The 27,663-nt window shown below is 60.5% G+C and overlaps 3 protein-coding genes across 6 annotated transcripts in view; 2 read left to right on the top strand and 1 right to left on the bottom strand.

The window, feature by feature from the left end:
* Positions 1-470: 470 nt before the first annotated feature.
* Positions 471-10,361, top strand: RHBDF2 (rhomboid 5 homolog 2; the record flags this gene model as incomplete). 3 transcript variants are annotated; one of them, XM_081110261.1, is made up of 17 exons in its annotated part: positions 471-629; positions 1,382-1,506; positions 2,186-2,438; positions 2,520-2,717; positions 3,652-3,780; positions 4,138-4,256; positions 4,412-4,606; positions 5,344-5,455; positions 5,669-5,743; positions 5,907-6,068; positions 6,428-6,537; positions 6,692-6,755; positions 6,838-6,932; positions 7,137-7,212; positions 7,713-7,813; positions 7,971-8,124; positions 8,929-10,361. In XM_081110261.1, the coding sequence occupies 17 exons, from the start codon at positions 486-488 to the stop codon at positions 9,346-9,348; spliced, it is 2,532 nt and encodes an 843-aa protein (XP_080966387.1). In that variant the 3' UTR covers positions 9,349-10,361. The 3 variants fall into 3 exon arrangements, with proteins under 3 accessions (XP_080966387.1, XP_080966388.1, XP_080966389.1); XM_081110262.1 differs by lacking the exon at positions 7,971-8,124 and having other exon boundaries at positions 2,243-2,438; positions 8,929-10,355; XM_081110263.1 differs by lacking the exons at positions 471-629; positions 1,382-1,506; positions 2,186-2,438; positions 2,520-2,717 and having other exon boundaries at positions 3,668-3,775.
* A 1,273-nt stretch (positions 10,362-11,634) lies between these two features.
* AANAT (aralkylamine N-acetyltransferase) lies at positions 11,635-13,280 on the bottom strand (the record flags this gene model as incomplete). The annotated part of the gene is made up of 3 exons (XM_081110238.1): positions 11,635-11,937; positions 12,736-12,890; positions 13,139-13,280. 3 exons carry the CDS (start codon positions 13,278-13,280, stop codon positions 11,635-11,637), a joined length of 600 nt encoding a protein of 199 aa, XP_080966364.1.
* A 9,644-nt stretch (positions 13,281-22,924) lies between these two features.
* Positions 22,925-27,663, top strand: part of UBE2O (ubiquitin conjugating enzyme E2 O) — a 36,859-nt gene continuing 32,120 nt past the window's right edge. For both annotated transcript variants that reach the window (XM_081108808.1, XM_081108807.1), the window contains exon 1: positions 22,925-23,365. In XM_081108808.1, the coding sequence (XP_080964934.1) occupies positions 22,949-23,365 (417 nt within the window). In that variant the 5' untranslated portion in view covers positions 22,925-22,948. The remainder of the gene's footprint in view (positions 23,366-27,663) is intronic.

Genomic DNA, 27,663 nt, shown 5'->3' with positions numbered 1-27,663 from the left:
CGGGAGCTGGGGACTTCCCAGACCCTACTGGCTTGGAATGCAAATGAAGGGGGACAGAAATAGACCTTTAAAAAAACATTTGTATTGATTTCAGAGAGGAAGGGAGAGGGAGAGAGAAACATCAATGATGAGAATCACTGATCACCTGCCTCCTGCACGCCCCCCACTTGGGATCGAGCCCACAACCCGGGCATGTTCCCTGACCGGGAATCGAACCGTGACCTCCGGGTCCCTAAGTTGACACTCAACCACTGAGCCACGCCCGGCCAGGCAGAAATAGACCTTCTTGCCGAACCCCACTCAGCCGGATTCAGTCTCTGCCCTGTGACTTGGTGTCTGGGGTTAGGGTAGAACCAGCTTTTGGCAGGTTGTTCTCAGTCCGGGCTGCCCGCCCTGGCACCTGGGTCTCCACGTCCCTTCTGGTTCTCGACACACCCGTGTCCCCCTCCCCATCTCCTTTCCAGCACCCCGCCCGCCTGCCCACCATGGCCTCCGCAGACAAGAATGGCGAGAGCGTCTCCTCTGTGTCCGGCAGCCGCCTGCAGAGCCGGAAGCCGCCCAACCTGTCCATCACCATCCCGCCGCCCGAGACCGCGGCCCCTGATGAGCACGCCAGCATGCTGCCCCAGGTGAGGGCGGCCGGCTCCCGTCCGCCACGGGTGCCAGGTGTGCCCCGGGGACACCTTCCGGGCAGTTCCGCTTCCTGGAGGAGGCTCCGTCCCCAGCACTGCTGCCCATGTGGCCCCTGACTTAGGCCTGTGCCCCTCGTCTGGCCCCAAACAGCGCAGGGAGTGGGCCCTGCACTCAGGAGCGCCGCCTCACGGTAAATGGGAGCTGCTGTCCCAGGGACAGGCTGGGCCTTCCCACCTGGGACTTGGCCGTTTCCATCTCCTCGCCCGGCCGTTCGGGGGGGGGGGGGGGGGCGGGACACGTGGGCTGCCTGGTGGGACTTGGGTGAAGGGGCACGTGTGCCCTCAGCCCCAGCCCCTCGGAGAGAACACACATGAATCAGTGTTTCCAACCGGCTGGACTCCGGTCCATAAAGAGCTCATTGAAGACGGCTGGGCGCAGCGTGGGCCCCGCGCAGCCTGGGCATAAAGGGGCTGTGTTGGTGCCGCCCGCTCCCCCACGGGTGCTCTCAAACACACAGCGGCAGGCCGGGCGCCGTGGCGTGACGGGGCAGCGCTGAGTGAGGAGGCAGGGAATGCACGCTGGGTTTTCTGAAAAACATTAGAAAACAGTGATTTGACCCTCGGGATGAAAGCCGCTCAGGGCTGTACGTTGGGGCTGAGGTTTGTTCTCAGAGGTTTCATGTTGGGAGCTGGGAGCCGGGCTCCGCGCGTGCGCACGCCCACCCTCTGCTGCCTCCCGCCCCCCACAGAGGCCCAGGAACCCCGCCTTCCTGAAGAGCGTCAGCCTGCAGGAGCCCCGGGGACGATGGCACGAGGGCTCCGAGAAGCGCCCCGGCTTCCGCCGCCAGGCCTCCCTGTCTCAGAGCATCCGCAAGTGAGCACGCCGCCCGCCCGCCCGGCCTGTCCCCGTGTCCCTGTGTCCCCGTGTCCCGTTCTAGAAGGCACAGGCTGGCCTTAGTGAGCGGCCTCTCCCTCAGGGTGGACGGGGAGTCTAACACCGTGTTGCAGGTGGGAAGCTGGGGCGCAGGGACATGTGCCTCTCATAGTCACAGGTGGATTCCGAGGGGTTCGAGGGGCTGGGGTGGCCACTGCCGCTCAGAGTGGCTCCCAGGGGCCGGCCCAGCCCCGCTCCTCATGCTCTGGACTCTTCTCCACCTCTGCTCCTCTGGCCACGGGGACCGAACCAGGGGCTCGAGGGGGAGCTGACCTGCCCCTGACACTGCATACGTGTGCCCTTCACCTTGTCACCCCCTGCACACATGCACAGTCACCTGTCATCACTCCTTACACACATGCCTTGTCACTCTCTGCATACACACGTGTGCCATCAACTCTCATCACTTCCCCTGTGCACACATGTGCATGGTCAGCTCTGGTCATGCCCTGCACATGCACATGACCTGTCACCTCCCTTCACACATTCAAGGTCACCTCTCGTCAGCCTTACACACACGGTCACCTCTTGTCACAGCTGCATGCACATCGCTTCCCCTGTGCACACGTGGGCACGGTCGGCCCCCGTTACCCCTCCACGCGCGCGTGCCCTGTCCTAGTCCTCGTGGCCTCACGGCCGTGCAGGTGCACGCGCACACCGCGCCCTCCGTCCGCAGGGGCACCGCGCAGTGGTTCGGGGTCAGCGGCGACTGGGAGCTGGAGCGGCAGCACTGGCAGCGCCGGAGCCTGCACCACTGCAGCGTGCGCTACGGCCGCCTCAAGGCCTCGTGCCAGCGCGACCTGGAGCTCCCCAGCCAGGACGTGCCTTCCTTCCCGGACACTGAGTCTCCGAAGCCCTGCAAGATGCCCAAGGTGGGCTCCATCGGGCCGAGCGGGCGGCGGGCGCTTCGCCAGGGGCCCGGCCGCTCTGCTCACCGCCCCCCTCCCGTCCAGATTGTGGACCCGCTGGCCCGAGGCCGGGCCTTCCGCCACCCGGACGAGGTGGACCGGCCCCACGCCCCACACCCGCCGCTGACCCCCGGGGTCCTGTCGCTCACCTCCTTCACCAGCGTCCGCTCTGGCCACCTGCCCCGCCGGAAGAGGATGTCTGTGGCCCACATGAGTTTTCAAGCTGCCTCTGCCCTCCTCAAGGTGAGGCCGCCTGCCTCTGCCCACTCTCCCTCCCGCTCCCCACAGCACCCCCCAAGAGCCCACCTCAACGCCTCCCTCTGTGCCCAGGGCAGTGGATGCCTGGGACCCCTGGGCAGAGGGAGGGCCTGCAGCCCAGCGGCTGGGCCCACGTCCCAGCCCCGGATCCCCTCCTGCGCCCCTGCAGCTCTCTGGCTTGGGAAACTGGTTTTGCACCGATGGGCTGGGAAAGTAGGAAGTGAAATGTGTCGTCAGCCCTCGTCACCCGTTCACTGAGCCCATTGATGGTGCTGGGCAAGGGGGCTGCAGAGGGAAATGAGCCAGTTCTCTGCCCGGGAGAGCCCAGCCCAGGTGAGGGCACCGTTCAGTGTGATAAGCGGAGGCCTGTCCAGAGCAGGAGCTGCCCCATCTCGCCCAGGAGAAGGGATGTGTCAGGGAAGGCACTTGAGCCGAGCCCAGAAAAATAAGGAAAAGTTTGCCAGGAAAGCAGGGAAAGGAACAGCATTCCCAACAGAGGGAAAGGCCGATGCAAAGGCCCAGAGGTAGAAGGGGGCGTGGCCTTTGGGGGAGCAGCAGGTGGGTCCATGTGGTTTTAGTTACAATGGCAGGAGATGGGATCAGAAAGATGGGCAGGGCCTCGTCTGCCGTGCCGAGGAGCCAGGCCTCGGAGAGATGGCACAAGTCTCAGGAATAAAGGTGAGTGGTGGGTGTCAGCTGCCCAGCCAGAGGACAGGAGGTGTCCAGAGAGAAGACAGCAGCCAACCGTGGGGGAGGGATGATGCATCCAGGGCTATGAAGCCAGTGCCGTGTTCCTGGCCCTCGGTGCTCTGGGCTGATCGCACCTTCGAGGCGCTATCCCCAGAGGGAGGGCTTGACGTCCCTTTGGTGTTGGGGGCGCCCGACCCGCCTGATGCCCATGCCTCGGCCCTGTGCACAGGGGCGCTCGGTGCTGGATGCCGCTGCGCCGCGGTGCCGGGTGGTCAAGCGCAGCTTCGCCTACCCCAGCTTCCTGGAGGAGGATGCAGTCGACGGGGCAGACACATTTGACTCCTCGTTTTTTAGTAAGGCAAGCATGGGGCGCGGGCCCTCGGGGCAGGGGGCAGGGTGGCCTGGGAGCTGGGCGGAGTGACCTGGCCCTGACCATCCCCTGCCAGGAGCCCCTGAGGGATCCAAAGGCCCATTGGTGGGATGGTTGTGCCACCTTGGAGCGCTCCTAGGTCCCTGTTTTTCTGTCAGAGCGAGGGCCTGGGGGTGGGGCAGGATGTCCCCCAGAAAAGTCGGTCAGGGCCAACACATGCACCTTCCACTTCCCTCCCGACGCGCCTGCCTGGCCTGCCTTTGACTTGAGCGGTGGGGGCAGAACTGGGGACCAGGACTCCTCACACTGCCTCCTTGTGTGTCCGCCACTCCACCCCCACCCCAGGAAGAAATGAGCTCCATGCCCGACGACGTGTTTGAGTCTCCCCCACTCTCCGCCAGCTGCTTCCGGGCGATCCCGCGCTCGGCCTCCCCCGTCTCCCCTGACGGGGTGCAGGTCTCTCTGTGAGTTCTGGGCAGCCCCTCCTGCAGGAGGAGGGAGGTGGCAGAGCTGGGAAAGGACTCCCCAGAGCCCGGGAATCTTGTGGGGGGTCCCCAGACCCCAAGTTCCTCGTGGGCCGCGTGAGGTGGCACCGGGCTGAGCGCCGCCGTCCCAGCAGGAGGGAGTACGGCCGCACCCCGGTGCCGGTGGCCAAGCGCGGCAAGCGCATCGCCTCCAAGGTGAAGCACTTTGCCTTCGACCGGCAGAAGCGGCACTACGGCCTGGGCGTGGTGGGCAGCTGGCTGAACCGCCGCTACCGCCGCAGCATCAGCAGCACGGTGCAGCGGCAGCTGGAGAGCTTCGACAGCCACCGGTGAGTCCGCTCCGGGAGCGCTGGGAGGGGCCTCTTCTCCACCGGGACTCCCCACTTCCCGGCCTCCCAGGCAGCGGTCCGTCAACAGCATCCATTTTGAGCGCCAGCCCGCAGGCCCTGCGACGGAGCCCTGACAGAATGCAGCAGGGAGGGTTGGGTGGGTCAGAGGGACAGTTAGCCTCCCCAGCCCCAGCCATGAGTGAGGGGACTGGGGGGGGGGGGAACACATGCAAAGACCTTGGGGGAAGCCAGAGAATGGGGAGGGGCAGTTCTCGCCGAGTGGACGATTGGCAGTGATCCAATAGAGATTCGATCCCAAATTACAAAACGCTAAGTAATAACAAGTGTGGCCGTGTCCTGAGGAGGGGGGCGGAGAGCGGGAGGGAGCAGCCGGGGGTGCGGTCAGGATGAGCAGCAGTTAACTGGCTGAGGAGAAATGGGACGAACCTCCCTGACAAAGGCAGCAGCATGTGCAAAGGCCCTGTGGCTGCCAGGAACTGCAAGAGGAGAGGAAGTCTGGGAGGTGGGTGGGCGCAGCAGGGCGTTGCCACCAGTGGGAGGGGCCGATGTTAGACTCTATCCAGGGGCAGCGAGCGGGAAGCCACCCAAGGGTTGGGAGCTGGGAGACAGGCACATAAAGGTGCCTTTTGGAAGCCGCTGGTGAAGGATGAGTGGAAGTGCAGGGTGGGCAGCAGGGGGCGCTGAGCGTCGGGGTGCTGACCCAGCCTCTGCCCCAGGCCCTACTTCACGTACTGGCTGACATTCGTCCACATCATCATCACGCTGCTGGTGATCTGCACGTACGGCATCGCGCCCGTGGGCTTCGCCCAGCACGTCACCACCCAGCTGGTGAGTTGGGCTGCGGAAGTGGGGTTCCATCCTGGGGTCCCAGCCCCCTGAGAGGCTTCAGCATCGCGGGCCATTGAGTGCCTCCCACAGCAACAACCTGGCCCAGGTGGGAGGGTGCATTGGCCACTGCTTTGCCCCTTGGCCCTTTCCTGGGGGCCGGCCCTGGCACGGAATCCCTGACGCCTCCTTCCACCTCCTTGCACCCCTGCCCAGGTGCTCAGGAACAAAGGTGTGTACGAGAGCGTGAAGTACCTGCAGCAGGAGAACTTCTGGATCGGCCCCAGCTCGGTGAGGGCCCAGGGACAGCCAGCATCTCAGCAGGAGCCCCGGGCCCTGTCTCCCCAGCGGGGCAGGGAGGGGTCGGCTTGCCTGTAACCCCTCATCAGGGGACACTTAACAGAGCAGGGAGCTCACTCCCCGACCCCTCTGCCCCCCGCCCCCACACACACAGATTGACTTGATCCACCTGGGAGCCAAGTTCTCGCCCTGCATCCGGAAGGACCAGCAGATCGAGCAGCTGGTGTTGCGGGAGCGAGACCTGGAGCGGGACTCGGGCTGCTGCGTCCAGAATGACCACTCAGGCTGCATCCAGACCCAGCGGAAGGACTGCTCGGTGGGGGCGGGGCCGCCATCCACCCTGGGCCCCACACCACGTCCACTGCCCTGGCCTGGGGGAGGGACCCTTCAAGGGCAGTGACCACGTCCCCCCTTCCTTCCTCTGCCCTCCCCAACCTCATGCACCCCTGTCCACAGCCCTGCACACCCCTGTACACACCGCTGTCCACCCCTGCACATGGCCCAGCACTGGAAGGCTGCCGCCCTCCCCAACCCAAGCCAGTGAAAGCCGGGTCTTGAGAATGTCACCCAGGGGTGGGGTCCTGAGAAACAGGAAGAGCCCGATCCTGGTGTGTCCCCTGACCTCTCTGGTGGGTATGGCCGTCGTGGCCTGACCAGCTCCCCTCCCTCCCCCAGGAGACTTTGGCTACTTTTGTGAAGTGGCAGGATGACATGGGGCCCCCGATGGACAAGTCCGATCAGGGCCAGAAGCGGATGTCAGGCGCCGTGTGCCACCAGGACCCCAGGTAGAGTCCCAGGTGGCCCTCGGCAAGGCTGTCTGAGAAGATGGGGTTGAGGGTCACACTGTCTGTGTCCCCCACAGGGGACGTTGGCGGTGGGTGTGGCTGGCTGCGGGTGCCCCAGCCCCTCATATTGCCCCCCTCTGGCCTCTCCCTCCAGGACCTGCGAGGAGCCGGCCTCCAGTGGTGCCCACATCTGGCCTGATGACATTACCAAGTGGCCAGTGAGTACCCGGGGCAGAGAGTGGGCTGGGAAGAGCGGGAAGGGGCTCCCGCCACACCACCCACCCGGCCGGTGCCCCGCAGATCTGCACGGAGCAGGCCAGGAGCAACCGCACGGGCTTCCTGCACATCGACTGCCAGATCCGCGGCCGGCCCTGCTGCATCGGCACCAAGGGCAGGTGAGCCGCCCGCCCTGCGCGCTGCGCTCATGTCCTCCTCGTCCACTCTGGGCCCTGTGGTGGGAGCAGGACGAAGGGGCGCTTCCCCGGAGCCGGGTCTCAGAGGGGCACCGCCTTCCCACTAGCAATGCTGGCTGTGGCCAGGCACTGGCGCCAGGCAAGGTGGGCAGGTACTCCGGGCCCTGACACCCCCCCTCCCCCCAGCTGTGAGATCACCACTCGGGAGTACTGTGAGTTCATGCACGGCTATTTCCATGAGGAGGCGACGCTCTGCTCGCAGGTGAGGTGGGGCCTGGCGGGACCCAGTGGGGCTCTGGACACAAGACGTTGGGCATTGCCCGGCCGGCGTGGCTCAGTGGTTGAGCGTCGACCTGTGAACCAGAAGGTCATGGTTCAATTCCTGGTCAGGGCACAGGCCCGGGCTGTGGGCTTCATTCCCAGTGTGGGGCGTGCAGGACGCAGCCGATCCATGGTTCTCTCTCGTCATTGATGTTTCTCTCTCTCCTTCTCCCTTCCTCTCTGACATCAATAAAAATATATTTATTGGGGAAAAAAGGCTGATGCCATTTTGGGGCTCAGCCCCATCTGGTTTTCCAGATGACCTAATAAATTCATAGTTCTTTACCCTCCCCCCGCTCCCCCACAAAGAGGAGCCGTTCATGGCAGCTACTGCAGCTGGCCTCACGTGTGCCCTCCTGCAGCGGGTATCGGCTCTGCCCACCCCACACCCGGGCCTCCGACCCAGCCAGGCGCAGGCACTGACCCCCTGCTCGCCCCCAGGTGCACTGCTTGGACAAGGTGTGCGGGCTGCTGCCCTTTCTCAACCCCGAGGTCCCGGACCAGTTCTACAGGCTCTGGCTGTCTCTGTTCCTCCACGCCGGGTAAGGCACCGAGATGCCCACCCGGGGTGGCCGCCCACCTGGACCCCCGCAGAGGGGCTCCTGGGCCAGGGCGCAGCCCTCCCGCTCCACCTCCCTGGGAGTGCCTGGCGGGCAGCCGTGGCAGACGGGGAGGCTGATGCCTGTCCCCCCGCCCCAGCCTGGTGCACTGCTTCGTGTCCGTGGTCTTCCAAATGACCATCCTGCGGGACCTGGAGAAGCTGGCCGGCTGGCACCGCATCTCCATCATCTTCATCCTCAGCGGCATCACCGGCAATCTCGCCAGCGCCATCTTCCTCCCGTACCGAGCAGAGGTAGGGACTCGGTGGGGGCAGGGGGGTGGGGAGGGCACACGGCCCCTCCCTTGCTGGGCTCAACAGCGGATGAACTGCTAAGCTGGAGGCTTATTGGCTGATCCCTTAATCCTGGGCGAGAGGGGGCTTGCCCCTGAGTCATGCTCAGATGGCACCTCCAGAAAGACCTTTCTGCGCTGCCCCTCATTCCGTTCCTCCTCTCTGCTTCGGTTCTTCATGACCCCTGCCTGCCGCCTGGTCACAGACCTGTAGGTAGAGCCATAGGAAGTTGCCAGTGTGTGACCGTTCTTGACCCATAGGAACCACAGTTCTTGTTTGTTTTTAATGTCTTTATTGATTTTTAGAGAGAGAGGAAGGGAGAGGGATAGAGAGATAGAAACATCGACAAGAGAAAAACATCATCGATTGGCTGCCTCCTGCACGCCCCACACTGGGGATCGAGCCCGCAGCCCTGGGCATGTGCTCTGACCGGGAATTGAACCAGCGACCTCTCGGTTCATGGGTCAGTGCTCAACCACTGAGCCACACCAGCCCGGCAGGAATGGCAGTTTTTGACCCGTTCGCCCGAAGGCGGCTGCCCTGTCCAGTGTCCGGCCCCTCCCCCGGAGCACGGGGCACGTGGAAGGTGCCCTTTGGCTGAAAGGGTGGTGGGAGCAGCCCAGCCTCGTACTCCCAGGTACCAGGCCCAGCAGCCCCAGAGCTTCGGGGCCCCACCCTGGGTCGGGCTCCCCAACAGGCTGACTCGGGTGCCAGGGCTCCCTGCGCACCTGGTACCTGGGAGTGAGCCGCCCCCTCCCTGCCCAGGTGGGCCCGGCGGGGTCGCAGTTCGGCCTCCTGGCCTGCCTCTTCGTGGAGCTGTTCCAGAGCTGGCAGCTGCTGGAGCGGCCCTGGAAGGCCTTCCTCAACCTGGCGGCCGTGGTGCTCTTCCTGTTCGTGTGCGGCCTGCTGCCCTGGATCGACAACATCGCCCACATCTTCGGCTTCCTCAGCGGCCTGCTGCTGGCCTTCGCCTTCCTGCCCTACATCACCTTCGGCACCAGCGACAAGTACCGCAAGCGCGCCCTCATCCTGGTGTCGCTGCTGGTCTTCGCCGGCCTCTTCGCCTCGCTGGTCATCTGGCTCTACGTCTACCCCATCCACTGGCCCTGGATCGAGCACCTCACCTGCTTCCCCTTCACCAGCCGCTTCTGTGAGAAGTACGAGCTGGACCAGGTGCTGCACTGACCCCCGCCCGGCCGGCCGGGTGAGGCTGCCGCCTGCAGCACCACCGACGACACAGGGCCCGAGCCTGGGGCACGAGGGCCGAGCCTGGGACATGGGGACCGAGCCTGGGACACGGGGGCCGAGCCTGGGGCACGAGGGCCGAGCCTGGGACACGGGGGCCGAGCCTGGGACACGGGGCCTGAGCCTGGGACATGGGGCCCGAGCCTGGGGCATGAGGGCCAAGCCTGGGACATGGGGCCCGAGCCTGGGACACGGGGGCCGAGCCTGGGGCGGGCTGCCTGCCTGCAGAGCGCCCCACCCACACTCCAGAGACCCACCGACAGGGCGCCCAGGCCCTGGTGCCGGTTCAGAGATGGTCACACAGGCGGGTTCCCCGGGGGATGAGGTGCCCCTTGGGCGTTCCTGGTCTGGCTGGGGCGCACCCTTGAGCACCTCCTTCTCCGCAGCTCAGGGCCCAGGCCCCGACTTACCCTGCTGTCAGGACCCCCATCTCCCACCGCAGCCTCTGCTGAGTGCTGGGGCCTCTCCCACCATGACTGTGCGCGTGCCCTTACCTGGGACGTGGCCAGGCGGCCCACCGGGTTCCCACCCCTGCCTCACCACGACCCCCTCCCTGTTCCTCCTCCCCTCTCTGCCCTACCAGCCCCTTCCTCAGTGGCTGCTGGGTCTGCCGTCAGGTGACCGGGTGTGGGTGAGGCTTTGGCCGTGGCCTAGGGCAGAGCAGCCGCATGGAGACAGGGAGCGGGAGCCTTGGCGTGTTTGCAGCGAGCAGAGCCTGTGCCGCCCGCCCCTCACCCCGCCCGTCAGTGTCTGCCTCAGGGGCTGCCTCTGACAACAGCGGCCCCCCACCATCGGCCGGGGCGGGGGCTGGGCCACCCCGAGGACCCGCTCCCAGGGTTGCCTGGGGCTCAGTCAGGGCGTCTGTTACCCGTTTATAGTTTGGTCCTAATTTTTAAAGTAACGCTAACTTTGTATGGATGATGTCTGGGTGTATTAAATGATACTCTTCAGGGAACGTCTTCTTTTGACCCGAGCCCTCGGGAAGAGTGAAAGCGGGAACCTTAATTTGAGGGTGGGAGAGGGTGGGGGTCGGCTGGAAAGAACTCGGGGGGCAGGGGCTGGCAGAAAGGGGCCGTGGGGATCTTGTGGGACTTCCTGGGGGATTTGGTTGGAATAGAAACCGGGTTGGGCTCCCATCGCGGGCCTCAGGGGGGTCCCTTGAGGGGTTGGAGTTAAATTCTTAGACTGGTGGTGCTTGTAGGGGCAGTGAGGCTGGGCCAAGGGGCAGGCCTCCCTGGACAGCTCTGTTCACTGTACCTGTGCCTCGCCCAACCCCCTTCCCCACGCAGGGAGCCACCCACTAGGTGACTGTGGGCAGAGGACCCAGGGTCCTGGAGCTGGGAGCGGCAGTCCCTTCACCCTCCTCCCCTACCCCCATTCCAGGGCTGAGAGTGAGAAGGGACCTCCCTGGGACCCGGGAGAACAGGGCCCTGCACAGCTCCTGTGAAGGACAGCTCTGATCCTGAGCCCAGCGTGCCTGCCTCCTGCAGGGCCCCATTGGTTCTGAGATGGGAGGAGGCTGAGGCAGGGCTGCTTGTCCCCACTTGCTGCCCTCTTCTCGGGCACAGCCTAGAGTACGGGAGGTCCAGAGGGTCTCGTAGGGACAGCCTGCAGGACACACCTCGTGTTCAGCTGGGAGAACTGGCCATGTTCTCTATTTTAAAAATCTATTAAAAAAAAAAAAAAAATATATATATATATATATATATATATATATATATATATTTTTTTTTTTTTTTTACTAGAGGCCCAATGCACAAAAATTCGTGCAAGAGAAGGCCTTCCTTCCCCCGGCTGCCGGCACAGGCTTCCCTCTGGCACCCGGGACCCGGGCTGCTTCCCTCGGGCCCTGGCTTTGTCAGGAAAGATGTTCGGAATGATGTCTGGAAGATGTCCGGTCTAATTAGCATATTACACTTTTATTACTATAGATTGCTTTCAGAGAGGGAGAGAGAGAGAGAAACATCAGTGATGAGAGAGAATCATTGATCGGCCGCCTCCTACACCCACACAGGATCTGAGCCCACAACCTGGGCCTGTGGCCTGAATAGGAATCAAACAGTGACTTCCTGGTTCATAGGTTCAACCACTGAGTCACACCAGCTGGGCGTGGCCTTTCTCTATTTCACCCCTCCCCCCTGCCTGGGAATCCTGGTGGAGCTGGGGAGGCCAGGGCAGGGCACTGGAGGATGGAGAGCCCCCCCACGCCCCCCCCCCCCAGCCCGCTCAGCAGCTGTACCTCCGCAGGGAGGCGTGGCCCTGCAGCGAGCACTGGAGCTCCGTGAAGGCCAGCGGGCCCACGGACACAGCGCAGGGGCCCACGGGGTGGAAGCCGAACCGCCCGTAGAAGGGCACCAGCGCGTCCTTGCACATGAGCACGGCCCGGCGCACGGCTGGCTGGCCGCCCAGGTGGCACAGGTAGCGCCACAGCAGGAGCGAGCCCCGGCCCTGCTGCCGGAAGGCGCGGTGCACGGCCAGCACGTGCAGGTGGGCCGTGTGGCCCCCGGGCCGGTGCAGCAGCAGGGCCTCCTGCGGGCGAGAGGCGTGCGGCCACGTCACCTGTGCCCACACCTCAGCAGGTGCCCCCAGTCGGGCCTCTCCCATCCAAGGAGGACCCCAAAGTGAATAAATGCCCCCACCCCCGGCCTCATGGCAGGCCCTTCGCGAGGGCTCTGGGGACCCCGTGATCAGGACCTCTTGCCCCAGAAGGGGACCCACAGCCTGTGCTTCTGTCTGGTTTGGAGGAAGAAGCAGTTCTGGGCTCCCCGCCCCCTCGTCTGGCTGGGTGAGCGGGGCCAGGGCCGGGGTGGGGGCCGCTCCCAGGGGTTTCCTGGAGCTGGGCATCGCCGCCCTACCCTCACCTGAGCATCCCTACCCCCCCCCCGCCCTCACGTGAGCACCCCTACCCCCCCCCGCCCTCACCTGAGCACCCCTACCCCCCGCCCTCACCTGAGCACCCCTACCCCCCCGCCCTCACCTGAGCACCCCTACCCCCCCGCCCTCACCTGAGCACCCCTACCCCCACCACCACCCTCACCTGAGCACCCCTACCCCCCTCCACCCTCACCTGAGCATCCCTACCCCCCTCCACCCTCACCTGAGCATCCCTACCCCCCTCCACCCTCACCTGAGCACCCCTACGCCCCCGCCCTCACCTGAGCACCCCTACCCCCCCGCCCTCACCTGAGCACCCCTACCCCCCTGCCCTCACCTGAGCACCCCTACCCCCACCACCACCCTCACCTGAGCACCCCTACCCCCCCACCCTCACCTGAGCACTCCTACCCCCCCGCCCTCACCTGAGCACCCCTACCCCCCTGCCCTCACCGGTGTGAGCCTCTCCTCGTCCCACAGCGAGCCGATGATGAAGGCCACGAGGCGGCCCTCGTGGAACCAGCCCAGGGAGAGCTCTGGGCACAGGGTCAGGAAGCGCCGGAGCTCGTCGAGATACAGGGGACACACGCCCGAGACGGAGATGAAGGCTGCGGGCGGAGGCCCCGGTGGGCGGCTCAGAGGGCACCGTGCCACACGTCCACCCCCAGCCCTCCCCCAGGAAAGCAGGGGGTTCGGGGCTGCACACACACACAGGAACACACACAGGAGCACGCACACACATGGGAATACACACATGGGAACACGCACACAGTCTGATACTCTCACTCCATAGGCCCTGAGCTCCCGCCGGGAGCTGCAGCTCCGGGCACCAGCCCCAGATGGGGGGGCTGCTCACCTTCCCGCTCGATCTCGAACACACCGGCCGCATCCTGGGGCGTGAGGCAGCGGAACTCGCTGGCGGGGAGCGTGTGGCGCCGCTGGCAGCCGAGGGGCTCGGGCATCGCAGGCGGCAGGCAGTGAATGCTCTGCGTGGACATCCTCGCTGCGGGGCCCCTCTGGGTGCCCGGGCTCAGGGACGCCTCTGCGGGAGATGAAGGTGCTGGCACCTGTTCTGTTGGTCAGGAGTCTGGTCGTCCTCTCCAGGCGGGAGGGGCCAGAGTGAGGGTGCGTCTCGCCTCTTTTGTAGCTGCACCTGGGGTGGGGCCAGCCCCCGCCTCCCCTCCCCCGCCGGCTGCTTTGGGGATTAAACAAGGGTGCTCTCCCCACCCTTTCCTCCAAGCCAGAAGTACCCACAGAGCAGCTCTCGCTGCGATTCTAGCCTCATTGCCTTCCGGACATCGGAGTCCAGGAGAGCAGGAGGGGTGGGCAGGGCTCAGGGGAGCCCAGGGCACCCCGACAGTGTTGCCCAAGGGAGGAGGGACAGGAGCCTCCACGGGCCGCTCTCATGCAGCTGGGGGGGGCTTGTCTTACTTGCTCAGAGCCCTTGGGGTACAGGATGGTGTAGCCTCAGTCCTCAGCCCTAAAGGGAAAGCCCCTTCATCAGAGTAGGTCCTTGGGGAGCCCACCTTTACCCGGTGGCCTTGGGGTGGTTAGGAGGGGGAGTCGGGTATGGGGAGGGGCCAGATAACCCCCTGCTCCGCCCTGGCTCGCTTTTCTTTCTCCCATGACCCCTGCAGATGTACAGCTCTTAGAGGGGGCCACCCCCGCTTACCTTTGGTGCCCTGGACGGTGTGGTTCAGTGGACAGAGCCTCAGCCTGCAGACCAAAGGGTCCCGGGTTCGATTCCAGTCAAGGGCACGTACCTTGGTTGCAGGCTCCTCCCGGGCCCGAGTGCTGGTTGAGGCGCACACAGGAGGCAGCCAATCGATGTGTTTCTTTCACATGGATGTTTCTCTCTGTCTTTCCCTCTCCCTAAAAATCAATGCAAAATGTCCTCCGGTGGATTAACAACAAACAAACAAAACCCCTGGCTTCCAAACTTGCCTCCGCCTCCACCTCCCCTCACCGCGTCTCAAAGCCCCACGCAGGATACGCCTGTCCCCGCAGGCTGGGCGCCGGGGCGGGGGTCCCACCCACCAGGCAAAGCCCGACACTCCCCCTGCAGAGCCAGTCACCCCGGTGCGTGCACAGGCGCAGGACCCGGGGAAATCCGGGCGCTGAGGGGCATGCCTGTGGGGGCAGGTGGCCGCCCCACATGATGCGCTCAGAGGTCTCTAATCCCCCGCCCGCCTCCCAGGTTCACCAGCAGGAGGGAGCAGTCTCTTTAATCCACACCACGCCCGGTCCAGCGAGGATTAACCCGTTTCACAGGGAGCCAGACACCAGCGAGGCGAACGGGCCGGCGAAGACCACCACCCGCTTCACAGGGCGCTCGGGGTGAAGAACAGCAAAGCGGCCGGCAGCCCGGGTCTGCCTCCTGCTCCCCGGGTCTGCCTCCTGCTCCCCGGGTCTGCCTCCTGCTCCCCGGGTCTGCCTCCCGTTCCCCGCTGGGTCCAGTGCTTTCCCTATGGCCGGTCCCCGTCTTCATGGCTCGCCTGCTGCTCCACAGACAGTGTCCCCACGTCAGAGTCCACCCAAGCAAAGGGAGGAGACCCTAAATCTGGCCCCGGGGGTGCAGGTAGAGCCGATGAGCCCGGGGAGCCGGCGGGCCTTGCAGCGGGGGCTGCGGCAAGCCACTGTGAGGGCTTGATCCCTGGCACCCTCCATGTCCTGCCCGTGAAAATTACCCCCCGCCCCCCGTCACGTGTGTAACCAAAGTCTGGGTCCCTAGTGGGACACTTTCGGGAGCACCAAACCCACAGGTGCCGCTCAGTCCTCACGCTCCCCGCTCCTCGTGCCCTGTCCAGCTGTCACAAAAACAAACAAGAGAAAGGCTCTGAGGGTTCTCGCCCCTGGCCATCCCGATACCCCGCCTGGCCTCCCACGCCCGCCACCCCCCTGGTACTTCACCCCGCGGTGGTGCGGCCTCCACTGGGAGCCTCGGGCAGTGCCCACTAAAGCTGGACATGCCCCCGGGAGCACAATCTCACCCCACGTACCCGCCAAACACTAAAGGAGCAAGAATATTCTCTGAAAGCAACCCAAAGGCCACTGGCTATAGAAGGGACTGTGGGATATACACAAGATGGAAGGTTATCCAGAAAGGAGAGCGAGCAAACCCACCCAGCATCCAGCACCACGGGCGACTCACCCAGGCCACAGAGGGCAGGGGCGGTCCCACGGGGGAGTGGCTGCCCGCGGCGGGCTTCAGGCTTCGGGGGCTGGAAATGTAAGGAGTGGAAGGCTGCTCAGCTGGGGGAGGCGGAGGCCCAGCAGGCTGCCTCCCTGTGCACTCCTGTACCTGAGTGTCCCCTGGAAGTCTATTACATATTCGCAAGACCCCTCCAGTCCGACACCCGCCCAGGTTCCTTGACTGCCAGGGACCTCGGCGCCACCGTCCCAGCACCTGGGGTGAGTTCCTGCTCCGGGAAACTGCCTCCTGCTCTTGCGTCCCCCGCCCCACCCAGGCCCGTCTCTCAGTCCCGGAGACTGCCCCTGCCCCCCTTCCTCCCCTTCAGCTCACGCCTCTCCTGTGACCTGAGCTCGTCCCTTGTCAGTACCCACCCCTGTCCTTCCAACACATGCCTCTCCTGCCCAGGGCCTGGCTCCCACACCCGCCTAGCAATGCTGATCCCCGGCCCACCCATACCGGGAGAGCCTGTTCTCACCCAAGATCCGTGCTCTGTGATCTGGGAGGGACGGTGGTGTCAGCCCTGCCCATGCTGCTGGCCCACGTGGTCCTGACATGGAGGTGACCCCAGACCAGCCCGGCGCCTCCACACACCCACCCTCATCCCCTTCTCCCAGGTCCCTCCGCTGTCTGAGGCCCAGCAGCACCCCCTCCATCGGCCACAACAGACCCCGCAGAGTTGACCAGAAGACCTCCTCAGGCCGGGCCTTCAGGCCCGGTGCCCAGAACACGTCCAGGACCTGGGCTGGGCACCTCCCGCCTCAAGATCCCAGCAAAGGCCTCTGTCCACCTTATACATACTCTGTGGCCCCCCCCGACCCTGCGCCCCCTGGTGGCCGATCACGAGCTCCTGGAGCCGCCAGAGAAGGGCGGGCAGGCCGTTCAGTCGGCCTCTCTTTTGATCGACGGCCACATGGTCCTATTCTTGCCCCCAAGAACAAGACGAGACAGTATATTAAACATGGCTAGACCGCGGGGCAGCAGAGGCGGGGCGGGTGATCACGGGCCTCGGTCAACTGGAAGACAGCGCTCGGACAGCGGGAGTAACAGAACTTGTCCCTAGTCCCAGGCGTGGCAAGTGATAATCAGCTGAGGCATTCCAGAGCACCCAAGCACCCCGACACCACCAGCGTGCCGCCCCCCCCTCCCGGCCCGTAATCAAGTCCACCCGACCAACAGTGGCCGCAGGAGATGTAGGTTGTGGGTATGGCTGCTAGACTTAGCAAATAAAGGTCTGAATTTCAGGTAAGCAACAAATAACTTTTTAAAGTATGTATGTCCGGTGCGCTATTTGGGACGTACTTACACTAACACACTGTTTACCCAAAATTCTGATCTCATGAGTGTCCTGCATTTTATCTGGAAACCAGATTTGTGAGGTCTGAGGGAGGACGGTCGGCACAGGCCGGGGAAAGGGCACTGAGAGTCAGGAAGAGCCGGGCACCCTGGCGGGGGGTGGGGGAGGCGGGGAGGGGATGCGTGTCTGAGCTCGGGTGGGGCGAGCCCCTATAATGTACAAACCCCTCCAAACCCCTATAATGTACAGCCTGGTTTGAGGCCACTGGCCATTGCTGCCACCGACTCAGCCCTCCTTGCTTCAAACCAGCTGTTTGTTCTCACACCGGCTGCACGTTGGAATCACCTGGGAGCTTCAGAAGATCCTAACACCTGCGTCACCGCAGAGCCTCTGATCTCTAAGTTCTGGGGAGGACACCTGGCACCAGCTGTTGTTAAGGGCGAGATTCCCCAGGAACAGACTTTCCGACTGTGAGTTCTGCGTGGGGACCGTTGGTGGGAGTGCGCTCAGGCCAACACCTGCGGGGGCAAGGTCCGCAGACCCGGCGGAGGGAGAGGTGAAGGTGAGGACGCGTGTAGCGGAGCCTTCAGCCGCCGCAGGAGGGGCTCGGAGCCGGGGTGGCCCTTCCCCCAGGTCCTGAATGGAGGCGCGAGGGCGGCTTTGTTTCTCATGCAGACCATCATTAAACGGGGGAGACATCTTTTTTCAGCCAAGGGCAGTCCTCGGACAGGGATGCAGCTCTGAGCCTTGGCAGCCAGCGCCCGGCAACTGGGGGACAGAGCTGTCAGACCTGGAGGAGAAGGGGGGCTGTGCCCCACAGCACCCACTGCACGCCCATCTCCCCAAAGGCGACCGACCCCTGATAAACAGAGACCGCACTGCAAGTGTGGCATCGTGCCACTCGCAGGGGTCTCCCAGCCACATGCTGGCCCTCCCGTGGAGGAGGGCACTCAGCTGGGGGACTTTCTGGGGGGTCTTTGAAGCCTCCTTTGCATAGATTGGCTGGTTCACTGCTGGGCTGAGTGGGGCCCAAACTAATTCAGGGTTCAATGTCTGTCATAGTGCAGAAACGTTTCCTCAGGAACCTTCTAGACCAGTGGTTCGCAACCTTCCTAATGCCGTGACCCTTTAATACTGTTCCTCACGTTGTGGTGACCCCCAATTTCATTGTTACAAATTGAACATAAAACATAGTGATTAATCACAAAAACAATATGTAATTATATATATGTTTTCCGATGTTCTTAGGCGACCCCTGTGAAAGGGTCGTTCGACCCCCCCAAGGGGTCGCGACCCACAGGTTGAGAACCGCTGTTCTAGACCTTCCGGCACGATGTCACAGGCAAGAAGCGATCGCCACCTTCTGGAGGGAGAAGGCACCTCCGGCCCCCGGAGCCTCTGGACTCACTCTGTCCGTCCAACAGGAAGATGATGCGAGCCCCACGTGCGATCTTCAGTTTTCTAGTCGCTACAAAGAAACAGGTGAACTTGATTTTAATCACAGATTTTATTTAACCTAATATGTAAAAAGTATTGTTATTTCAACAATAACTAATGTATGTACATATATATACATATATTGCACCAAGTCTTCAACACTCAGTGTGCAGTTTACACGAACAGCACATGTCAATTCCGACCAGACACACGTCAAGTGCTCAAGAGTTGCGTGTGGTTCGAGGCCATTGTGACGGGCGGCAGAGATCTTGACGTTAAAGGCTAAGGAGAGAGCACTGCGTGGGCAGGAGGAGTGTGGGTGCAGGTGCCACGTGAGCGGGCATGTGGGGGTGTGTTTTCCTATCTGAAGGAGACGGGGAGCTGGGGACTCGAGGAGAGGCCGAGGTGAGCCAGAGACCTGACCCGCTGAGGGCACCGGGAGAGGCTGGCTTGTTGCGGTCAGTCACTCAACAAATATCTTTTGGGCACCTTCTGTGAGTCAGAGCTGTCCTAGCTGCTGGGATTACAAAGGTGAGGAAGACACAGTCCCTATCCTCAAGGTTCACAGCCCCATGGGAGAGACAGGAGTGAAAAAAAAAAAAAAAGGTGCCCTGGCTGGTTTGGCTCAGTGAATAGAGCGTTGGCCTATGGACTGAAGGGTTCCGGGTTCGATTCCAGGCAAGGGCACATGCCCAGGTTGTGGGCTCAATCCGCAGTTGGGTGCAGGAGGCAGTCGATCAATGATTCTATCTCATCATTGATATCTTTATCTCTCTCTCCCTCTCCCTTCCTCTCTGAAATCAATAAAAAAAATTTTTTTAAATGGTCTTAATAGAGCAGGGGTGGGCAAACTTTTTGACTCGAGGGCCACAATGGGCTCTTAAACTGGACCGGAGGGCCGGAACAAAAGCATGGATGGAGTGTTTGTGTGAACTAATATAAATTCAAAGTAAACATCATTACATAAAAGGGTACGGTCTTTTTTTTTTAGTTTTATTCATTTCAAACGGGCCAGATCCGGCCTGCGGGCCGTAGTTTGCCCACGGCTGTAATAGAGGCTAAGAAATACAGTCATCCAGGTATGACCAGGTAAGTGGGAGGACGGGGGGGGGGGGGGGGGGATGGGGCACTTGGAAGGCGTCATAGGCCCATGATTCTTGAGCAACCCACAGCGGGAGACTCAGGCGAGGCATTTCTCCAGCCAGACACTGAGGGGGGAGGCTCTCGGGGAAGCTCCCCTCCCTCCCCTCCTTTTCAGCCGAAGCCCCCCGGTGCTAAAGGCACCCTGGAGCCCCCGAAGCATCGGCTTCAAGGTGGGAGATCTCTGGGCCCATCTGGATTGGCTGGCACAGGGAGGCTGGGATAGGCCACGCAGGCTGGGGCTCCCGCAGCGGGCAGTGTGGGCTGGAGAGGTGGCCCCGTGGCGGGTATAGATAGGGACAAGACAGGGCCTGCTTCCCCTAGATGAGTTCACTTGGCTGCCAGCTCTGCTGCCTCCTGAGCCACGCCAGTTCCTTCGCCAGTTCCTTCGCCAGGGGAGTGGCCAGGCTGGCTCAGCTTCTGGCAGGCACCTTCGTAAATAAGCGAAATTCTCCTGAGAAGCATCTACAGTCCCCAAGAAGGGCGGGGTGTTGGGGCCATGAGAGGAAGGGGTGTCTCTAGCGGGGAATGAAGATATTTTTTGTTTTTTTTATCCAACAATTATGAAAATCAAAACTAAGCAGACGCTCCCATCCAGGCTCACCCCACTTTCCAGCCTGGGTGCGCGGAGACTATGGCTGGGGGCTCAGAGTCTAAGAAGCCATCGAGCCTCCAACCATGTCCAGAGCAACTCAGGTGTGAATGAGGTGGCAGAAGGACACCATGAGGTGGGGAGAAAGGTGCTGAGCCCCTCTCTCTAACAGAGCTCAGATGTAGCTCAAAACGGGGCGAGAGAAAGGGCTTAGAGACAGCACGGCAGCTCCGTGGGTGTATGGTCGGGGCGGGGGGAAAACCAAATGGAGGAACAGGAATCTCAGGCCTTTGACACCCGTCAATATGGTACATAATTGAGCACAAACACTGTGCCAGGCACTGTACTGGGTATCAGGGTTACACACATTAAATGCAACATGATCGCCCGGCTTGTGTGGCTCAGTGGTTGAGTGTCGACTTATGAACCAGGAGGTCACGGTTCAATTCCTGGTCAGGGCACATGCCTGGCTTGAGGGCTCCATCCCCAGTGTGGGGTGTGCAGGAGGCAGCCGATCAATGATTCTCTCTCATCACCGATGTTTCTCTCTCTCCCTCCCTATCCCTTCTTCTCTCTGAAATCAACACAAATATATATTTATAAGTGAAATAAATCACTAAAGGTATTTCTTTTTTTTTTTTAAACATATTTTATTGATTTTTTACAGAGAGGAAGGGAGAGAGATAGAGAGTTAGAAACATCGATGAGAGAGAAACATCGATCAGCTGCCTCCTGCACATCTCCCACTGGGGATGTGCCCGCAACCCAGGTACATACATGCCCTTGACCGGAATCAAACCTGGGACCTTCCAGTTCCCAGGCCGACGCTCTATCCACTGAGCCAAACCGGTTTTGGCACAAATAAATATATTTTAAAAATAGAACATGATCCACATTCTCGAAAGGGGTTTAGGAAGGGAGAAATCAGCATTTGAAGTCAAGGACTCTTACCTACAATCTAGCAGGTTCCTGGGGGTGGGGTGGGGGTGGGGTGGGGGTGGGGACAGCACAGTGTGGCATGCTGCTTCACAAAAGGAGGGCTCAGACTTCCTCCCTCACAGGCGGACAATCTGTGTAAGGCATTTAGAGTGGTACCTGGCATTAAGCTGCCGTTCAATACACGGCCGCTATTATTAGCCATTATTACAAGAAGCTGCGGAATAAACATGGCACATCTTCCTGGAGTGCCAATTTTACTCAACGATTAGGGAGGAAAGGACGTTCTTTTTCTATTATAACAAGCACAGGCATAAGCTGGTGTAGAAGCAAAACTCACTTGGATTTTTTAATTGTTTTTTTCCCCCCACTAAATACATTTTATTTATCTTTTTGGATTTTCAGAGGGAGTGGAAGGGAGGGGGAGAGACAGAGGGAGAAGCATCAGTGTGAGAGAGACACATCGACTGGTTGCCTCCTGCATATACCCCAACTGGGTGGAGATTGAGCTTGCAACCGAGTTATGTGCCCTTGACCAGAATCGAACCCGGGGCCCTTCTGTCTGCAGGCCGACGCTCTATCCACTGAGCCAAACCAGATAGGGCCTCACTTGGATTTTTGATATCAAAGGTTTCTGGCCAGCCCTAGCTGGTTTGGCTCAGTGGATAGAGCGTCAGCCTGCCAACTGAAGGGTCCCAGGTTCGATTCCAGCCAGGGGCTCATGCGTGGGTTGTGGGCTCAATCCCCAGTAGGGGGCATGCAGGAGGCAGCCAATCAATGATTCTCTCTCATCACTGATGTTTTTATCTCTCTCTCCCTCTCCCTTCCTCTCTAAAATCAATAAAATATATATTTTTTAAAAAGATTTCTGGCCTGCATTGCCCTGCTCCCTTCAGCCTACTTGCACACCCCCATTCTTCAATAAACACGGGAACTAGAAAAGTTTGGAGTCAGGCAACCCAGGGTCCAATCTGCATTTGCCAGTTACTACCTTGTGACCTAAATTAGTATAATTACTTTTTATATTTTAAAATGGCAAGATGAAGCAGACCATAAGTATAACAGTTCTGCTGATGTAGAATTTTAGTGTAGGTGGGAGGGTTGAAATATTAAAACAATAGTTAAACTCTATTTAGGGAACTATATGCCAGGCATTGTTCTATTTCATTTAATTCTCCCAATCATCTGATGAGACAGATACTGCTATTATCACCTCTATTTTACAGATGAGAAAATTAAGGTGAAAAGAAGTTTATCAGCTTGTCTACCTTTGTAAGATTAGTAAGTGTCAATGCCAAAAATTAGAATCTGTGACTCTGGCTGTCTTACCTCTCGCCATGCATAGAAAGCCTCATGGAGCTTTGGACTCATCTAGGTGGATTGGAAGGCAAACCGCAGGAATCACTAATACCTGCTGATCTTTTCCGATCTTTCTCTGGGGCCTCCTTTACCAACGTCTGGATCAGTCCCTATGGAGTCATCATCCCTTTCCAAGCTTTGCATGGAATTTCCTAATACAACATATTCTAGATACACTCTCTACACACCTATTAAAGCTTTGCTTACACGCTGACATGGAGTCGCTTTGTAGCTATTTAATGTGTATGTTTTGTCTCCCCAACTAGATTGTAAACACCTAGAGGGCCAGGACTGGCTTGCTCTTTCCGTGTCCCCGGCAGGAGGCTGGAGACGCCCAGGGAGCTCATTAGCTGTTGTTGACAGCACCCGCCCCACCTCCGCCCCACCCCCGCCCCGCCCCTTTCCCCCGGCGACCACTCTACTTCCTCCATCCGGGCCCCACCCCTTCCCTCTCCCTCCGCTTTTATGTCTTCTGGCCCCGCCCGTCCCGCGTGGAGTCCTTCCTTTACCCCAGGCTCCCGCAACATCTCCAGCGTCCCCTAGCGACCGGGCGGTAGCTCCTAGCAACCGCATCTCGGCTCCCTGACGACGGCAGCACGTAGGGCCACGTCAGCGCGCCGTGGCCCCGCCCCCGCGCCGGCTGGCCACGCCTCCCCGCGTCTGGGCCGCCGCCGCCGCCACCTCCGCCGCCGCCGGAGACTCGCGCAGAGCAGTTATGGCGGATCCCGCAGCGCCCGCGCCTGCAGCCCCGGCTCCCGGCCAGGCCCCGGCCGCGGCTCCTGAGGCGGCCCCGGCCCCGGACGCGGCCCCGGCGCCCGCCCCGGCGCCCGCCCCGGACTCGGCCTCCGGGCCGTCCTCAGACTCCGGCCCCGAAGCCGGCTCGCAGCGCCTGCTGTTCTCTCACGACCTGGTGTCGGGCCGTTACCGCGGCTCCGTGCACTTCGGGCTCGTGCGCCTCATCCACGGCGAGGACTCGGACTCGGAGGGCGAGGAGGAGGGCCGCGGGAGCTCGGGCTGCTCCGAGGCGGGGGGCGCGGGCCACGAGGAGGGCCGGGCCAGCCCGCTGCGCCGCGGCTATGTGCGCGTCCAGTGGTACCCGGAGGGCGTCAAGCAGCACGTGAAGGAGACGAAGGTGCGGCGGGCCCGCGGGCGGGGGCCGGGGCTGGCGGAGGGGCCTTTACCTGCAGAGCCGGGGGGCCGGGGCCGGGGCCGGGAGGTGCTGCCGCCGTGGGCCGAGGCGGGAGGACCGGCCTCAGCGGAGGGGACGCTCCCCTGCAAAGTCATTGCACCAGCCCTGGGCCGCCGGGCGCCGGGCTTTCCCACGCGAAGGGCTCCCCATAGGCCACGCTCTGGTGCGGTGTGGGCCTCAAGGTTATGGACGTGGGGCCTCTGCCCTGTCGCCCTGCGGGTGCTGGGGCTCCGAGGCGCGCCGGGCATGACACCAGTGCGGCGTCTCGCTGACCCCGAGGAGCCACCTACCGCATTGTGCGCCCAGACACGGAGGCCCTGCCGGGCCGGTGCGGGGAGGGGGGTGGGCATTCCAAGGCAGAGATGCAGGTGAAAAGCCCGGGCGACAGAAAACCCCCAGAAGTTCGCCAGCTTGCAGAATGCGTTAGCGTGGGGAGGGAGCCTAACCCCCTTCTGTCTTGCCTGGTGCCTCGCTCCATTGCTGCGGGAACTTTGAGAGTGAAATCACTGCCGATCAGCGCCTTGGCGTTAATAGTGCGGGGGGGAGGGGGCTGGGACAGCTGCCCCGGATCGATGACTCCTGAGTGCAGTTGGACTTCTTGGGGGAAAATACTACAGAACCTTGGAGGGAGGAGCTCCACCCTTTGCAAACCTGGAGGGTTTTTGTTTGTTTTTGTGTTTTTTGTTGTTGTTTTTTTTTGACCTGAGGCTGTAAGCAGACATGAGATTCCCATTCGGTATTTCGGTGAGGCTGGTGAATATTGCAGTTTTACCAAACCCCAAAGGGTTTATCATCAGAAACCTGAAACCTTGACCCAAGGTTGGTTGGGTGGCTTTTCACGTCTTGTTTTCCTGAGTGTGAATTCCTATCAGTGATTCACACACGCAGCCCTGTATCTTTCACCCCTTCTTCATGCCCTCTTCCTCCTCCCCTTCAAGAAAACATTTCGAAGCAAGAATCAGGACCAGGTTGTTTGAGCGGCCTGGGACTGAGAGGTCTGAGCTGGGGGAGGGCAGGTCAGAAGTTAATTTTACACACACCAGGAGACAAAGGGGGCAGGACTGGGGCTTCTGCCACATGACCCAGGGGGTCTGGGACGAGGGTTTGGGCAGAAAGAGCCTGGGATCCATCCAGTTCCTAGTGGCAGACGTGACTGCTGATACCAGCAGGGTCTTTTTCCACCCTCGCCGGTGCGCGTGCACCAGAGACCCAAATCCACACACAGGACCCCGGCTGCCCCTCAGAGAAATGCAAGTCAGGGAAGATGGTAAGTCCCCGTGTAAAAGTCTCTGGAAATAGTACTTTTTGCAGCAGCCTGCTTGTTAAACACGACCACCAGCATTGTTCTGTCGGGAAGAGATTTTTGCTCAAGGTACTGTTTGTGCACTGTCTTACCAGCAGATGGTTGCCAGTGTCTTTGCAGGGGCTTTTAAATAAAATGTTTCTGCCTAACCATCTTCCCTAGAGGTTGGCGACTGGCGTGCACCTCGTGTGACGGGGCTCAGGGAAGCGGGCCGCTCACCACCCGGGGCTGCCGTGCTCACCGGTGGCTCCTGTGCGTCTTGATTTTGGTGGTGAACTCTGGTGACAGTTTTGTTCCCTCTGCCTCTCCCCCACCACGTGTACTTGTACAAAATTTGACTTAAAGTTTCAATTTTGGAACTAAACAGAAAATGACTTGAAGGCACCAGCTTGGATTCGTGTTGAAGCTGCCCTCTTGTGACTTGTGTTGAGCGGTTGACATTTTTTGCGACGCCAGGGGCGGCGTGTCTGTCGCTTCTGGGCTTAAGCAAAAGCCAAGGAGGAATTCTGGGAAGTGGAGGCACGGATGGCAGGCCCAGCCCTTGGGGATGGGTTTGTGTGGGGAGGACATTTCTCCTGGTGGGTCAGCTCTCTGTTACCAGGAGCCGCAGATGGCCCTGGTGAGCTGACCGTGTCTCCGGTTTTGCTTCTGGCTGCGGACTAAGGTGGTAGGGTGGGTCCTTGCCTGGGGCACTGTGGTTTAGGAAGATTTTCCTTCTCGCCTCCCACTCCTTATACTAAATCCATCGAGGTGGCAGCGTGCTGTGAAGGAGAGACCATGAGACCGAGACAGCATTTAGGTTCTGATGTCTGCCACAGCACTAATGTGGTTATGAGGTTTGAGAACCCAGTTATTGGTAGAATAATGTAGTGACAGTCTTAGGAAACGTTTCTTTTTTAAAGTGTCACCTATTGGAATTTTTGTTGTGTGTGTAATATGTTTTTATTGATTTGACAGAGAAAGAGAGCGAGAGAGAGAAACATAGATGTGAGAGAGAAACATCTATCGGCTGCCTCCTGCATGCATCCCGACCAGGGATTGAGCCCACAACCTGGGCATGTGCCCTGACCAGGAACCGAACTGGTGATCTTTTGGTGCACAGGGTGACACTCAACCAACTGAGCCACAGCAGCAGGGCGCCTGCTGGCATTTTTAAAATAGTGTTCTTTTAATGTGGAGTAGGAGGCTGAGGAGCATTTTTGTACTCGGTTTTGTTGTTAAGCCTCGCTCGAGGATATTTTTCCATTGATTTTTTAGGGAGAGTAGGAGAGAGAGGGAAAGACAGAGAGAAACATCGATGAGAGAGAAACACATTGATTGGTTGCCTCCTATACGAGCCCTGACCAGGGCCCGGCCCGGGGAGGAGCCTGCAACCAAGGTATGTGCGGTGCCCTTGACCAGAATGGAACCCGGACCCTTTGGTCCGCAGGCCAACACTCCATTCACTGAGCCAAACTGGCTAGGGCCATTTTTGTAATTTTCATGTTAATTTGGTGGGCAATGAATAAAGGCTTAATATTAGTCTCTTAATGTCTCTTAACTCTTTTTGATGAACAAATTCCAAAAAGAGTGGTGAAGAGGCTGGCCCATGAGTCCTCCCCTTCCTGGCCATTTCCATAAATTGAACACGGGAACTGACACTATACTTTCCGTCCAGAAGACAACACAGGCTGGGCGCTTAACGTGCTAATCAACAGAAATAAAATATATAGTTTTGCCTTAAAACTGCGGAATTTAAGATTAGTTCCTGAGGTTCCAGCAGCCAAGGGTAAGCCTGTGTAGGACTTGCTCACTCCCCTGACCCCTCAGCGTGGTAGCTGATTTATCCGCTGGAAGCTTTTCCCATTTGGCCGCAGATCTCCTTGCCGGGACTTGCTCCTCCCCACTACCCGCAGGGTCTTTTTTCCATGCCCGCCCTGCCGGTGCGCATGCACCAGAGACACAGTGGGGATCCCTTCAGTAAAGTTTCTGACTGAAGCCAATGCCTACAGCCTCTTGGCCTTCTTGAGGCCTGGCCAGCCTGGGTGGGTCTTTCTGGCCTTCACCCGCCGGGTTGGGCACAGCGGCCCCGCCCCTGTGAGGAAGACTATGGAACAGGGGCGTCCTGTTCATGCTTTAGCTCTCCCCACTCTTGTGTGCTCTCTTGCTTTAAGTTGCCATAACGTTTAGGGTCTCAGCTGGTTAGAGGTTTAATGTCTGTAAATTAAAGCTGTGTCCGCAATCACCCTGCTGTGTGTGTGTAAAACATCTCGATGACAGGCCCCTCAGGAATTGGCTTTTCGCTTTATTTTTGGCTCCTACTCAGGCCAACATTCCCAGGGGAAGGCTTTTTAGGTGTAGCATCACAGCCTGTGAAGCTTGCCCCGTCTGCCCAGGTGCCGGGCCCATTAGACGCAATTGCTCTTAATGAAATAATAGGAAGAAGGTATGTCAGGCTGCCCAAGCTGCAGCAGTAAGTGCACCTGATTGTGTTTATTCCGATAGGATCGCAGCGCTACCGGCTCTTAGAGCGGCTCTGTGATGTTATTCTCTGTCCTTTGGTCTCCCCCTCCTAGCTCCTGGGACTCGATGCCTTCATGGTGCCTCTGTCTCGCCTGTCGCCTGACTCAAGGGCACTTTCATCAGATGAGGGACGGGTGTTTGTGTCCTGTGATTGGAAGTCAAAACCCTTGGGTGCTCTTCCTGGCTGTCACCTACTCTGAATGACCTTGGCGTACTCACTGCTTCATTTTCTCTGCTATAAAACACGAGATTTTTCTAGCCCCATAAACGAGCCTGCGCAGGTGGAATAACCAGAAGTGTGGGTGGGTGGGGCCTGGGGCAGCCACTTGGCTATTAGCAGCCATCATCCTGATGTCCATCAACCAGAACCAGCCCCGCCCTCCAGAGGATCACTTCCGGGTGTCACAGGGCGGTGCTGCACCAGAGGCATCAGTTC

The sequence above is a fragment of the Myotis nattereri genome (genome assembly GCF_964212035.1).
Source record: "Myotis nattereri genome assembly, chromosome: 16".
Classification (NCBI taxonomy): domain Eukaryota; kingdom Metazoa; phylum Chordata; class Mammalia; order Chiroptera; family Vespertilionidae; genus Myotis; species Myotis nattereri.
This window is presented reverse-complemented; position numbering and strand designations above follow the sequence as displayed.